Raw genomic sequence first — 14,649 nt, forward strand, 5'->3', positions numbered from 1 at the left:
ACACAGATACAGAGCAAATCCATGCAAACAATGTTATCAGAGTATAACCTGAACTGATAGGTGTGTGTTACAGTGTGACATTATTCCTCATTACCAACTACAAACAATAATACAGCAGTTTATATGTTAGTTTTGGATGTTTACCTGTAATCAAATGTTCCCTCCTGATCTTTGTCATCCACCAGTTCCAATGAAATGTCCTTTTTGTCGCGCACTAATTCATAGAAAAGGTTTAAGTTAAACAGTTTGCTAGGAAAACAGAAGCAAACAGCAAATGTTCTATCAAATATGTCCAGTTATTTTAGTAATTAATTGCACGTAGATTTATGTAAGACATAAAAATACTGGACGCAGCACTTTATGCTGGTTTGTTTTTCCCAGTGTGCACCTCTGCATACTGGAATATTTCACAGGAATTCCCCCCCTTTGTACCTGGATATTTTCCTCCTCGGCTCCTCTTGATGAAACACACTATGAGGAGGATGAGCACGATGAGAGCCACAGCACACATGATGCCAATAAACCACCCCTGAGTGGAAATGTCCACCTGGTCCTGAGCATATACTGGGACAAACAATCACACAGGAAGAGAGTCAGCATCTTCCCAGCACTCCATAGCGGTTGTGTCAAAAAAACCCGAGAACAAGAGTAAATTACTCTCTGTGGTGTAGTGGGGAGACTCCTCCGTATGCCACTCTCCCAGCCCGACCCGAGTGTGTGCAGCCACAGAGAATCTGTAGCGAGTGTAGCGGTCGAATCGCCGGATAGAGAAGCTCGTCACGTTCGGTGGGAACTCCTCCACTTTCAGCTCTTCTCCTCTGCTTGCATTCACTGTGGAGAGGTGGGATACTTCACAAAACTTGGACAACTCTTGATGTCGATCCTGGAACATTAAACGTTCAGGTATCTGACCGCTGAGTAGTTACAAAAGTTTATTACCCTCTTCACAGACTTCAGTAGTATTTGGATTTCTATGTGCAGATACTGCAGTGGTTATAAGGGGAAGGGATCCATAACCAGCTTCTCTGGAATTGCTGTGAGTAGTTGATTTTTACGTATTTCTGAGTGCGCTTGGCATCGTTTGTTAGAGTCTTTTGGCATACCTACCTGTCTGGTATTTCAGGCTGTAACCAGTAATAACACCATTAGGCTCTTCTGGTAGGTCCCAGTCAACATAAATGCTGTCCAGATGTCTCTGTTGGATCCTGAAGGATCTCGGAGCAGATGGTACTGTAAAAACAAAGCCCAGGATTGTAAGCAACATTTTAATGCAAAGCCTGTAGAAAAATAGCAGCATATTACTTGCAGATGGTTTATTTTTTTATTATTATTATAATTATTATTATTATTATTATTATTATTATTATTATTATTATTATTTTTATACCTCCTTCTGGTGTGGAGAAGTGGATGTGATTACTTGGCGGTCCTTCATACCGGCTGTTCGTCACTACTATATACATCACGTAGTTGCTATAAGGAATGAGGTCAGTGACGACGCCTGAGGGTTCTGGATCGCTGTTGGGAAACACTTTGGACCTCATGGCTCTGTTGACCCTGTGCCACCTCAGCTGGCTGCTGTCTCTCCAGTAGTAGACCTTAAAATTCAGAAGAAACACTTTTCAGTCTTTGCCTCTGTGTCGTCACATAATTGGCACCAGAGTCAAAATATGAAATGATGATCAACTAAAAAAACACACACACACACACACACACACAATTAGTAACATTATCAAATAGAATTACCAGCACAGCAAAAACATGAATGTAGCTTATTGAATGTTGTTGTAACTCAAATACCATAAAATGAGCTATTAACCATCCTATAGCAATTAGCTTTAATAATGTGCAGGGAGGGTTCTGCAGCTATTATTACGTTTTATCTTTTGTCACAGTCATAATAGACCCACCTTGTATTCTTTGAGCTGTCCCATAATAGATTCACGTGTCACTGGGTCCCAATGTAACGTAACCTGAGTGCTCTCGATGTCAGACACTCTCAAGTTCAGGGGGGCCGCTATCGGACCTGGGAAAAAAATAGAAATGGAATGCCATCTTATCTTTACTGTTGATAAGAAGAAGTCTTTCAGAGTAGTTTGTAAGGCAAGAAAGGAAAAAAGACATGGAATATGAATAAACAGAGAGGTATTGCCTTCTGAGAGAATGTTGATGGCAATGTGCTGAAAATGTTCTAAAATAAGCCAAAAGAGAAGTTTTTAGTTTCTTCTCTAATGTCACGTCTGTCTTCATAAAGTGGGAGAAACAGCGGGAATATTTTGGAAATTTACCACAAACTATTTTGGTGATTTGTTCATTATTTACAGAGTGCGTGTTTTCAAACGTTTCAGTGAGATTTAAATGATAAAGCAGCAAATAGACAAACTGCACTGTAAGTGCAAGCAGTACTTACGGTCTTCACCAGAGTAACCAATGACCACGGGCGACTCAGGTCCAAGCCCGAAGTCATTGACTGCCTGGACTTTGAGCTCGTAGGGGGTGAACGTGTCCGCGTCATAAATGTAATACTTCAGCCACTTTGTAGTTGCATTTTTCCACTCCTCTCTGGAATCCCTCCTTCTCCACCAAACCAGATACTTCAAGTGTGGTCCGTTCCACTCTCGCCACGTCAGAGGCTGCAAACACAAGAACTGTCAATGTGATGTTTTGTGTTAAGGAAGATTTATGTGGTAAACTCCCACAGGGAAATACAGATTTACGGTTTTATGTCAGTCCTAGTTACCTCCCAGCTGATTTCCATGTTATTTCTCCATGTACCCACACCTTTCAGATTCTTTGGTATGACATCAGGAGCTGAACAAGAAAACAAAATGATCTGTAATTGATTTAAAACCACACGTTCCAAGCTTGGATTTTTCCAAGCTAAAAGAGACAAGCAGGCATGATTTTATCAAAAGTTATAAATCTAACTCTTTTTTTGTTGTCCTTTTGATCAGGAGGTTGTTCAGAATAGTGTCTCTCTGGAAAGTCTGCTCATTAGCTGTTAACCTTAAGTGAGTCCTAAGACACAGGAGGTCGAGTCACGGCCTGAGGCGTCCTTCTACATCGCGCTCTAGACTGCTTCAATCCTGAGGAGCAGCTTACTCAGAGTGTAACACAGATTTCTCCACTAGGAATATGTTTACACGGCACATTGATTTCCACAAACTTACCGAGGACAAACATAAAACCCAACGGGTCGTAATTAAAACTAGTTCATTCTGAATACTAATGTAAAATAGGAATACTCCTATTTGCCTGCTACTACTTTCTCAGTTTTAAACCCTTCTAAATATAATAACTAGGTTTTACACTTATATGCAGGATCACTCCTTACTCATTCTGAATCAGAAGAATAATAGATTTGCAGATTATAGTCAAGGTTATATAATAAAATTTGATTGAAACAAAATTTTATTATTATTATTATTGTTATTATTAGCTGTATTAATAATAGAAAACTAAATTAACTGATGGAAGTTGCATACAAATGGTTTCATGGGAATGCCACTTACACAGGCTACTTTGTTTGGATCTGAGTCGCAGAGAAAACAACATCCTGCCAAGCAAACCCGCATATTACACATTGTGCTAATTTTGTTAAAAAAGATTTCTTAACCTAGTTACGTTCCCCATTTGACTAACATAAACATTTATGTTTCTATTATTCACATGTTAGATTATGCTACTGCATGAAAAAAAGATAATTTACGACTTTAAAAAGGTCAGTGTGAAGTTCTCTCTATGAGACCCACGTGCGCCGCTGGTCTGGAAGCGCTTAGATGGCCGACTGGGACGACTCGATCCGATTTCATTGTTGGCAATAACCCTGAACTCGTAGTAGGTGAAAGGTTGCAGATGCAGCACGACAGAGTTGAGATTTCCTGGGTATGTCGATAGGTTTTTCCACTTTCCTGGTATCCAGTCATCGTCATCATACTGCACTAAATACTCTGTCGGAAATCAAAAAATGGTGCTTAATATTATCATGACGAACACACATGCAAAACATTTCAAAAGCAAAAGGTGTATTCCTGTCAGTTTATTTAGCTGATTCATTTTACCAGTGATGGGGCTGTGGTTGCTGTCCCCAGGAACCCAACTGAGTCGCACACTGCGTTCGTATGGATCTGACAGTTCCAAGTCAGTCGGAGGACTTGGTCGGTCTACAACAACAAACAGACAAAAAACAAAACGTAAAAACAGTTTTAAGACGAACAGGCAGCTTATCTGCTAAAATAGGTTTTCCTTCCTCTGGGTCCTACCCATCACCATTAGGTGTGCTGATGCAGACTTCTGTTCCAGGTCATTTTGGATCACACATGTGTAATTCCCCTCATCACCTCTGTTCACATTAGTAATGACAAGGTTTGATTCATCCATAGAGACTCTACCAAAGTAAAAAAAAACAAACCCTCAGATCACATTGAAATAAAAAGCTTTAATTCTTTTGTGAGACATGAATTAAACTTGAGGAAAAGTCACGGACCTCCAACTGAGAGCAGCTTGGTTTTTGTTTTTCATCCATGTTGTTTTGATTGGTGTGGTGATGTCTGCTTTTACACCACACTCCAGGCGCACATCACTTCCACGCAGGACTTTCATACTCCGTGGTTTGGTCACAATTATGATGGGCTCTAAGAAGCATAGCAAACAATGCTACTGTCAGACCGTTAGTAGAGCCTCCTGGTGACAAACGTTTTCTGTGAGGATCTGTCGTCTTTACCTTTGACCTCTACTCGGACTTGATTCTCATCTCTCCCTGCTATGTTGCTGATCACACACAGATAGGTACCCTGGTCTTCTATCTGGATGCGTTTGATCTCCAGAGTCCCGTTCCTGTGGGTCCTGAAACGGTTTCCCTCCAGATTTCCTTGTCCGTATTTGGACCTGTGTCAGACAAGCCATAAACCTGCAGACTCGGATAGGTTGCTCCCTAATGCCAGCCAAGGCGAACAAAACGTACCATCGCAGTTCAGGAACGGGAGAGCCAAAGAAGCGACAGTCTAAAAAGGCACGATGTCCCTCTATCGTCTTTATGAGCTCATTCCTGGGCCCAATAATGCGAGGCGTCGCATCTGAGGGACAAAACACAAGATCATCTCAGTAAATTTGGTGACTGATACTCACCACAAGGAGGATAAGCCACAAAACATCAGTGGACTGTTCACTGGTTCATATTTGGAATTAAATTGTTGTAAATTTGAGTGGAAGGAAAAAGTGTGACAGAAAAACAGTACAGAATAAAAGCCCCATTGAGATGATTGTGGGGAGAGTCACAAAGCAGACACTGCAGCTGGATTCAGTGCTTTTAGAGTCACAACCGACAGGCCTGTCGGTAACAACTGTGCTTTCATGTCTGTTTTTCTGTATTTTTCTAAAAGGAGATGAAATATTTAATATATGTTAACATTTTCTTAGCTTAACAAAGGCAAAGACAACTTTTCACCCTCAAAGTTGTTCTAACAACTTATCTTTAACAACTATTCTGGCTGGGAGCTTCCAGTCTGAGACCTCCCAGTTGAGTAGCAAACCAGATGTTTTTAACGTTGCAGTTTTGTTCCTCAAATGTAAGATTCTAATTTTAGTAAACAAATGAAGCTAAAAAAAAAAAAAAAACAAACTCCGAATGACATTGACAAGGCAGATGTGCCGTCTTTTCAATCAGTATGTAACTACATAAAGTGGTTGATTTGTGTTGACTGTTTCTATAGATAAAAAGTTGCTAGAGTTGGTCAAAGGCAAGATGTTGTAGATTCCAATGCCTGTCAACATAGAAGAGCGTTAGGCATACATCTAATGGATGTTTATATTTCACTGTCTTTTGGATTGTTCATGGTCATTTGTAAAAAAGATTCACAATTTATGGCTTAGTGCTGACTTAGAAAAATAACTGAATATTCTCTAAGTAACAAAACTTACGTAGCACATTGACAAACGCATTGGCCAGTAGGTACCCATGCTCATTGGAGGCATTGCACTGATAGACAGCCGTGTTTTCTGTGGACACGCTGCGAAAGGTTATCGTTTCTCCAGACACCTGCCTGTTAGGCTGCGGTGTAGACGCTGAAAGACAAATTACATGTGGGTGAAGAAAAGACTGGGCAAGAATTAACATTTAGATTCAGTTTTAAAAGCTCATACTGTAAAGAGTCATTAAAAGACCTAATTAAAATGTATATTTTGCTGCATTAAAAAAAATAAAGAAAAAAAATCTACAAAGATCGAAGGTGCTCTGTTCAGTTAATGCCAAATATGTTTCCTACACAAAATGTAATCATGAGATGATCATGGGAGAAGGTCGATTTGGATCTGGTGACCTACTTCATATATGTTAGATGATCATCCTGCTAAAAGAAAAAAAAAAAAAAACACTGGTATTCTGAAAGAGGCCAACAGTATCATACATCCTTCAGCATATTTAACCTCATCTGTACAAACCATGGCATTCTGGCTACAGACCTGGAAACATTTAACAAATTGTTTACTTGAAATCATAATAGCAGAACAAAAGGCTTCCTCATTGCATGTCTCTGCAGCAACTAGTTTTCTTCTACTTTGGACTGAGTAGTTATGTTAATCTGCTGAAGATTAACATAACTGCTGCTGAAGATGCTGCAGTTCTTTAAAGGTGAACCTTACATATTTAATTGCCTCTCTTATCCCCCTCACTGTGAGTGGGGGCAAGCTAAGCCTGAGTTCTAGCAGAGATATTTTTGTCACTGGTCCAGCTTTTTCAAACTACAGCTCTGGAAAAAAAAATAAGAGGCCACTTAAAATCATCAGTTTCTCTGATTTTACTCTTCATAGGTTTATGTTTGAGTAAAATGAACATTATTCTTTTATTCTACGAACTACTGACAACCGGTCTCTGAAACTCTGAGCAAAAGTTTATTATTTACCTTCAGAAAATGAGAGATGGTCAAAATCACAAAAAAAGATGCAGTGATTTCGGAGCTCAAATAACGGAAAGAAACCAAGTTCATATTCATTTAGATACAACAATACTAATGTTTTAACTCAGGAAGAGATCAGAAACATTTTATGTCTTTCGTTCATCTCTTCCTGTCTTTTCCATTTGTAAGAATAGCTAAGAGAAATGGGACTTTGTGCTCATCATATTAATACCCATTCAAAAAAGACATAAATTCCTCATTAAGAGTTCCTAGACAAAGTTGAATTGCTCTAAAGCATATATTTTATTCAGATTACTGATTTCTACACTAAATAATGAATGCATATCTTAAAACTATTTTACAAATCTCTAGCAGGTTGACAATAGATTTGCAGGATGCTAAACACATCCTAAAACAAAGACTTACTCTCAATTGGTTCCCCGTTTATGGACCAGCTTATCGTTGGTCGAGGGGCCCCATCAGAGCGACACACCAGCTGTCCGTTTTCCTCAGGAGCCAAGATCAGATTTGTAGGCCTTTCCAACCAGAATGGAGCCGCTGTTCAACACAGAGCACATTAGCTGGTGCAAAAATGTGCTCCAAATAAAAACAGTTTGTTTCTGAAAGTCTCACCTCTGACCCTGACCGTTATCGTGTGCTCAATGTACCCGATCTTGTTGGTAGCTGCACACACGTACTCTCCAGCGTCTTCAAAAGACGCCTTTGGAATTTGAATCATTTTGTTGAAGTTTTTCACTTTCATATGTGACGTCACTGGCAGGTCCTCGCCGTCCTTAGTCCAGGTGATGCGAGGAGTCGGCCTTAACGATGGATTGAAAAAAACAAAAAAAAAAAACAAAACAATACTATTTTGTAACAGCAAAGAGGAGAAGATTCGCATAGAATGTTTTCTACGTCTTTGTTTCTCTGAAATTCAACAAAAGGTACAAAGGTCTTGTGAACTTGAGCTTACATCCCTCCAGCTATGCACTCAAGAAGCAGCTCTTCCCCCTGCAGCACAAGAATGGAGCTGGATGAGCCTTTGGGAGACAGCCAGGTGGGGGCGGCCTCGGCCACTGTTCGAGCTGCCGTGGAAACCATTCAGAGGACATCAGCCGCACACACATACACACAGTAAAGGTCCAATCTTTTCATTGAGCAGCACAAAACTAACACGCCAGTTAACTGTGAAAAAAAAGAAAAAGCAGTGCTCGTGTTTTTTCGGACGCAGGCTAACATTCAATTAGACCAACCGATAACGTTGTGTGTTATAATGAGCAGAACAGGAATTCAAAGGCAAAAGTCACATCTGCACACCAGCTTGCAGAGATTCCGGTGAGAATTTAAAACGAGTGTTAAGTGACTCACTTGTAAGCACCTTCACAACCACAGGCATCTTTTGCTGAATCATATTCTTGTAAGGAAATCGAGCGCTACAGCAGTAATCAGTGGTGGAGTCATTAACCAGCACGTTGGAGAAATACAAATCTCCATTGACCCCCATGGAAACTCTGCGATCCTGCCGCACAGCCTGCATGGTGGGAAAAGCTGTCTGAACGGGCCAGTTGAAAGGTCTTGCATACGAACCTAAACAGAAATAATTAGAAATCCATCATGTAAAGTATTGTTCTGAAATAAAATTCTAATTATACTCATCAGCACTAATGCCCAGAGAACATATGCGTTTTTTAGGCATTTATTAAGAGTGAACAAGAAGTGTGATTAGCACTGTTGGAGCATATTTCAACCCAAAGCTCACTATTGTGTGTCGGACACTTACAGCTGGACATCCAGTAGGTTTCAGGTTTAGGGGGGCCTGGTGGAGCGTCGCAGGGCAGGACCAGAGGAAGGCCAGCGCTGATTATGACCGGCTCCAGAATCTCCCTTGGCCACACAGGAGGTCCTGCACAATCACAGAGGAATGCATGTCCCATCTGAGCAGCAAACTCACCAAACCTTTTTGCCTCCATGTAAGCAAATAATTTAAAAGTATATTAGATTGTTATCCAGCACACAGGTGAGAATACAGATTCACATGTTTGATTCAAAGCCACATGGACACAAACAGCAGCAGAGTTCTCACTGGTCACTGACATTTCCTTCAACTAGACAACTCAGTTCTTTTTTAGTTTCGTATTTTGACTTACTGTACAGCCGCAGTCTGATCTTGTGTGTGTATGCGGACCCATACTGATTGGAGGCAATGCACTGATACTCTGCTTCGTACTGTTCAGGATTGTGTTTGGCATAGATGTCTAGGGTCCCTGAGCGCCTGCGCATTGACACCTGGGAGTCACGGGCCACGTTGAAGTACTTCCCGTTACGCCTCCACGAGAAACTTCATATTTAAGGAGAAGACGGGGGGGGAAAAAAAAAAAAATCAATGACGTGACTGCTGATGAGGCTGTTATCTCTCTTTAGCTGGAAATCTCACATAGGATGAGGGTTGCCTTTGGCTTCACACTCCATCACCATGGTTTCTTTGGGATCCACAATGTGCTCCTGTAATGACTGCTTTGTGATGGTTGGAGGTTGTCTGGCTGAAAGGACGAGAGATAAATCAGGCAGTTCTACAAAAAGAAACGATGCCTAACAAAAGTATTTAAACCTTTGTCTCACTTTTTCACATCAACATCACAAACGTCAGTGTGTTTCATCGGATTATGTGATAAACAAACAAAGGGAAGTGCATGCATATTGTCCAGGATTACAGAAGAATCCTTCACTTTTTAACATTTTTAAGAAATTAATCTGAAAAGTGGGGTATGTATTGGTTATTAGCCTTCTTTATTCTGATATCACTAGCTAAGTTCCAGTGCAACTAATTGCCTTCTGAAATCGCCTAATTAGTAGACAGAGTCTGTTAAGTACTGACTTCACAATTGTGCATCACTTCGCATTGATCTGTCACATAAAATCCCAATGTAACACATTCAGTTTTGTGGCTCTTGTGTGAAAAAGTGAGCCAAAAACACCTGTAAAATGCGCAAACACATTTACAGTCAGCAAGCAAGGCAAAAAGAAAAAAAAGAAGAAACAGACAACCAAGTCTGCAGACTCACTTTCAAGAGGAACGTCCAAAGCCCAAACACTCTGCCACAGAAACAGCAGCAGCCCTGGTCCAACCAGTGTCCTCATCCTTACAGTTCATTTAGTCCAGTAAGAGTTTAATGCCTCCAGCTTAAATGTTCTCAAACTGGTTACAGAAAAAAAAAACATGTGAATTAATGATTCTGTTAAAAAAGCGTTTAGCAAAGCTACTACAGATGAATAATCTCCAGAACATCAACAGAAATATTCAGACACTTTAAATTGTACAATTTTGTACAATGTGGCAAAAATATAAGAACATTTTTTTTTTTACAAGCACACTAAGAATAAAACATTTCACTTGGTTTATAAAGTAGTAACATTGATACAATCAAAATTATATTTAAATATACCTTTTGGGGAGGTTTAGTCATGAGAGTCATGAGAGTTTTGCCATTGCTGTTAATTCTGTATCTATAATTGATAATTTATAGGACAGAAAATAGAAATATAATCATTCTGGACTTCAGTAAATTGCTCCAGTAACAATTTCAGCTAAGGTAAAATTATATACAGATGAAATAAATTTATTTTTAAATAAATAAACAAATAAATAATAAAGTAATGCAAAAAAAAAAACAAACAAAAAAAAAACTAGTTGACAATATAAAAAACAAAAACAGATAATGACAAATGTAAAATTACACGTAATTTCCAGTTCTCTCTTTACTGAGTCAGTGAAGGTCGGTTAGATATTTTCCCACTGAATAGATTGTTAAATATATGGTGGATGTAAATTAAAATCTAACAAACATGTCATAATTATAATCAAGGAACCTTATTCAAATATTGTTCTGACTGAACAGATATAATAATGAATTTAATGTCTTGGCCTTTACATGACATCAAATTTTAGACTGCAGTCTGATTCAGAGGTGCCTGAAATGCACAAAGCCTGAAAAAAGTCTGAAAAGAATATCTTCCAGGATTAAGGTATTGAAAGGATTTAATTGGAAGTCTATTCAAATGCATTTTTCTATAAATATGTAATGAATCCTGCATCGTCTTAGTTTGTCAAGAACAAAAGTTATGCAAACCTACCTTACTCCTGTAAACTTAAATTACTGATCTCTCCTCCCCATCACCATGGCCTTCTCCACGCATAAATAATTCAATTACTTTTCCCCAGGAAATTATTCTTCTTTTGCACTACAGCAATTAATGCCCCAGTCCTTCAAATATCAGGTGAAGAACCCTGGAACGAGCAGAAACACATCAGTAATTGAGTTTCTGTCCGTCACTGCCACTTACACTCTTCCCACCCATCTGATGAATAATGAATGACTCCATTCAACTCCTACACTTCACCCACTCTACCGTTCAGGTCAAGCTCTCGAAAGTTCCTAACATCTTCATTAAATACAGACACAGTTTTATATAAACTTCCAGCAGATAAATGTGCAGATGCAGCCCAGGAATTTCTGCTTTTCTTCTGAGTGTTTACTTTTTTTCAAACAGAAGTAGAACTTTAGGGAAGATGAAAGCACAAAGCAACCTGGGCTCGGCACTGTTTGCATTCTTGGTGGTTCTGACGACGTCAAAATGTGGGCTAAAGCAATGTGCTGCACATTATGAATGAATTGTTTGTTTCTGTCACATGAATTTTACATTGCACAAGTCACATGATGTCCTGAGGGCAGCAAAGTTTTTCCAAAGTTATACAATTTACTTCAGATTTCTATTTGAGTTGTTCAGACACTATTAAAACCAGTGATTTGTCTTTAGAAATAATTTCCAAAGGTATTTAAATATGGAAGTTAAAAAAGGGCGTCGCTGACCTTTGTTTGGTATGTTTTATTTTCTATAAAGAATGACAGGTTGTCCACAGTATCCTGACTTGTGTGGGGTTCCAGAAATAACAGAGTGGTGTTCAAACAGACCAAGAGTTACTGGCCTGAACAAAAGCAAGGCAGAGAGTGAGAGTATGACAAGAATCAACAATAATGAAATAATTACAAGGATATTTATGACTCTGCAGTCGGTGTTATCCACATAAATATCCAAAACACAACACCAGCCACCTCACATTGAACAGAAAAGCAGAAAGAGCTGCGATGAGCTGCTTGGCTCTCGGAATGAGCTTTTCTGCCCATACGTTGGACTGTGGCAGGCCTGTAAGTGAGCAGCGATCAGTGCCATGCACCAGATTGCACAGTGAAGAGGCACAGGGGCGCGTGGACCGGCTCAGTGACGACAAAAGGGCCTCTATGCCCGTGGGTCTCCTCTGGCACGAGTGTCCAGGGCCCCTGTGAGAGCAGATGGCATGCATGAGGGGGTGTTAAACCAAACAGGCTCCCCGTTCAGCCTCAAAGCCGCCATCACCGACACTTTGACGTCACTGCATCAGGACGAGCGCATGAAGATGGAGAAAAAACAAACACTGCTGAGCAAGACGCTGAAAGATTACATCATCACTACTGTGCATTAAGAACATGACGGTCTCAAAATATCAAAATTTGTTATAATTTGACTATTAGTAGCTAACTTTTGATGAACTCTTCTTTAGTTCATTACAGCTTTCTCAGGCTCCTTGTTTAATATTTTAACTGGTTTGAGGTAATGGGCAATTGCATCATGTTGATTTTAATGAGCCTGTTTTCTCCAAATGTCAGTTGGACAGATGGCCTCATAAGTTGATAGTAAAAGTTTATGAACTACTCATTATATTCAAGATGCCAAAGTCCTGTGATTGCAAAGCAAAAAGCCCAAATCATCTCCCTCCCGACATCAAGCCTGACATAATGGAACATGGTTTAATTCTCATCTGGGTTACAACTTTTCATTGCTTCTCTATATTTCACCACTGTAATAAAATACATTTTTTAGTGTTTGTTTCTTGTGTTGCTGTCGTCATGTAACAAACTTTGATCTTCCTCTTATGCTGCTCTTATGTCCTAGGAAAGCAGATTTTTTCCCCCCATGATTGTCAGGAAAATGGTATATTGAAATATATTTTTGTTGTGCTTCTTGAAATAACTTTCTTCACTTTTACTTAATATCTCCAGATTATTTGGATGATTATTGGAAATGTAAGGCAGAAACACTTGCCTTTCCTGCCTGCTGTCCTGATATACTCCCTATCTAAAGGATTTAGACCATTGTTTTAAAAACTACATAAAGGGAGTAAGAATATGCTCCCCTTGTTTTTTTGCTCCAATATAATTAATACACGATTTTATCAAATACTGAATACAGGCTTAATGAAAGTACACCATTTAAACCTCGTGAAGTATTTGCACTTGAATGCATCCTTTTACTCAATATTTGTCTTCTACTGCATCCATAATTATTTTTAAATGTTGTAAAAGCTGTAAAGAAGCGCTGTACTGCAAAAGCACTAAATGTTACTGATTGAGCAATTAAGGCAAAAATATTCAACTTGGTTTGTGTAACATTTATTCAGCTCGTTAACACTTCAGTACCTTAAAAGTAAAAATGTTACATAATTTTCTTTTTATGAGGTATTTGTCTTCTACGATTGTAAAAGACTTGTATTTTTCATTAAAGCCTTGCTGGCTCATCATTTGTAGTTACAGTGCTGAGTTCACAATCATAACAAAATCTGCTGATGTCCAGCCCCATTTCTCAGATCAGAGTTTGACATCATATTAATGGTGTCCTTAACGGCTGCAGAGAAGAGTCAAACTTTACCTCATTATTACAGTACACACCATGCAACGCTATGCTGTCACGTGTTTCAATTCTCTACATCTTGTATGGACAAATACAAATAATTGGCTAAACAAATTGCAGTTAGTCAGTATTGGGAGGTCCTACCTTAATTTTTTTGGGTTTCTGTTTATGCTTTCTGCCCTGAAGCACGATGTCTACCTCTTCTTATCTTCACACACTGTCATCTTGCAGAATCTCCAAACTGAGTTTCATCACTCCTTACTTTCACTCCATCTTCTCAGAGCAGGTGACAAGCAGAGAGAAAACAGAGGCTACTATAAACTGTGTGGATAGCTGCTACTGGCCCCGGTCACACGCCCGGCAAACATGGCCTGAGAGGCTGTGATAATAAATCCATTGTGAAATCCACACATGAATATAACGTCATCGTCATTGTGTTGGCAACATGAAGCTAAACAGAGTTGCCATGTCATGCACTAGATGATGGATTAGGTTTTTTTTTAGATTTAGCAGTCACTCCATGCAGCATCTAATGGAATCATCTAAAGCTCTCCTTAAAGTTAACCAAATTTGCGTTTCTCTTATGTTCTGGACTGTTATGGACCTTGTAGCTTCACCCTGGCTGTCACGAGCGCACTCTCTCACACAAAGCGTTTCTGTTTGAAACAAAGTCAGATTGTTGTGGACAGGGGGAGCGCAGCTTCCAGACACATGTGGCTGCATTTAACCCTTCGCATTCATGGGACAAACCCCTGCAGTTTTGGACACGTACAGTATGCAGAAGCTAATGAGGAATTGCAAGTTATCCATTGTTATTGATTATCTAATAAAAAGAATTCTAACGTGAATTTGTCACATAAATTATTGTACAAAGTTTACAGATAAACACGAAAGGTACAAGAACCAGATTACGAAGCCGGATATCGGCTGGCCCCGGTCCCTGCCTTCACCTCAGAGTCCCTCCTTGAAGATGGGGAGGCTACAGGCAGGAGGATTCTGGGTACTCTTTTGAGCCGTGTCATCTGGAAAGAAA

General features: G+C 39.6%; 1 protein-coding gene across 4 annotated transcripts; it reads right to left on the reverse strand.

The window, feature by feature from the left end:
* Positions 1–7: 7 nt before the first annotated feature.
* On the reverse strand, positions 8–14,232 carry LOC106934589 (neurofascin-like). 4 transcript variants are annotated; one of them, XM_015014588.1, is made up of 26 exons: positions 13,761–14,231; positions 11,762–12,229; positions 11,025–11,178; positions 9,956–10,089; positions 9,328–9,433; positions 9,041–9,231; positions 8,674–8,796; positions 8,262–8,480; positions 7,867–7,978; positions 7,527–7,714; positions 7,320–7,451; positions 5,920–6,063; positions 4,964–5,075; positions 4,724–4,887; positions 4,487–4,634; positions 4,263–4,387; positions 4,062–4,163; positions 3,753–3,950; positions 2,741–2,811; positions 2,411–2,633; positions 1,911–2,026; positions 1,388–1,598; positions 1,108–1,230; positions 658–831; positions 433–564; positions 8–214 (listed from the first exon to the last, which is right to left on the reverse strand). In XM_015014588.1, the coding sequence occupies exons 4-26, from the start codon at positions 10,029–10,031 to the stop codon at positions 141–143; spliced, it is 3,264 nt and encodes a 1,087-aa protein (XP_014870074.1). In that variant the 5' UTR covers positions 10,032–10,089; positions 11,025–11,178; positions 11,762–12,229; positions 13,761–14,231; the 3' UTR covers positions 8–140. The 4 variants fall into 4 exon arrangements, with proteins under 4 accessions (XP_014870074.1, XP_014870066.1, XP_014870083.1 ...); XM_015014580.1 differs by lacking the exon at positions 11,762–12,229; XM_015014597.1 differs by lacking the exons at positions 11,025–11,178; positions 11,762–12,229 and having other exon boundaries at positions 13,761–14,232.
* Positions 14,233–14,649: the final 417 nt, after the last annotated feature.

The sequence above is a fragment of the Poecilia latipinna genome, unplaced genomic scaffold, assembly GCF_001443285.1.
Source record: "Poecilia latipinna isolate Pla-1442-1.1 unplaced genomic scaffold, P_latipinna-1.0 Scaffold70, whole genome shotgun sequence".
NCBI lineage: Eukaryota > Metazoa > Chordata > Actinopteri > Cyprinodontiformes > Poeciliidae > Poecilia > Poecilia latipinna.

Excerpts from the sequence above, each read along its gene's own strand:
- LOC106934589 (XM_015014597.1), bottom strand. The coding sequence starts at position 10,031 with ATGAGGACACTGGTTGGACCAGGGCTGCTGCTGTTTCTGTGGCAGAGT. Across the intron at positions 832-1,107 it reads CAGCCTGAAATACCAGACAG|TGAATGCAAGCAGAGGAGAA; the intron begins GTAGGTATGCCA and ends ACCTCTCCACAG. Across the intron at positions 215-432 it reads CCGAGGAGGAAAATATCCAG|TGCGCGACAAAAAGGACATT; the intron begins GTACAAAGGGGG and ends TCTATGAATTAG.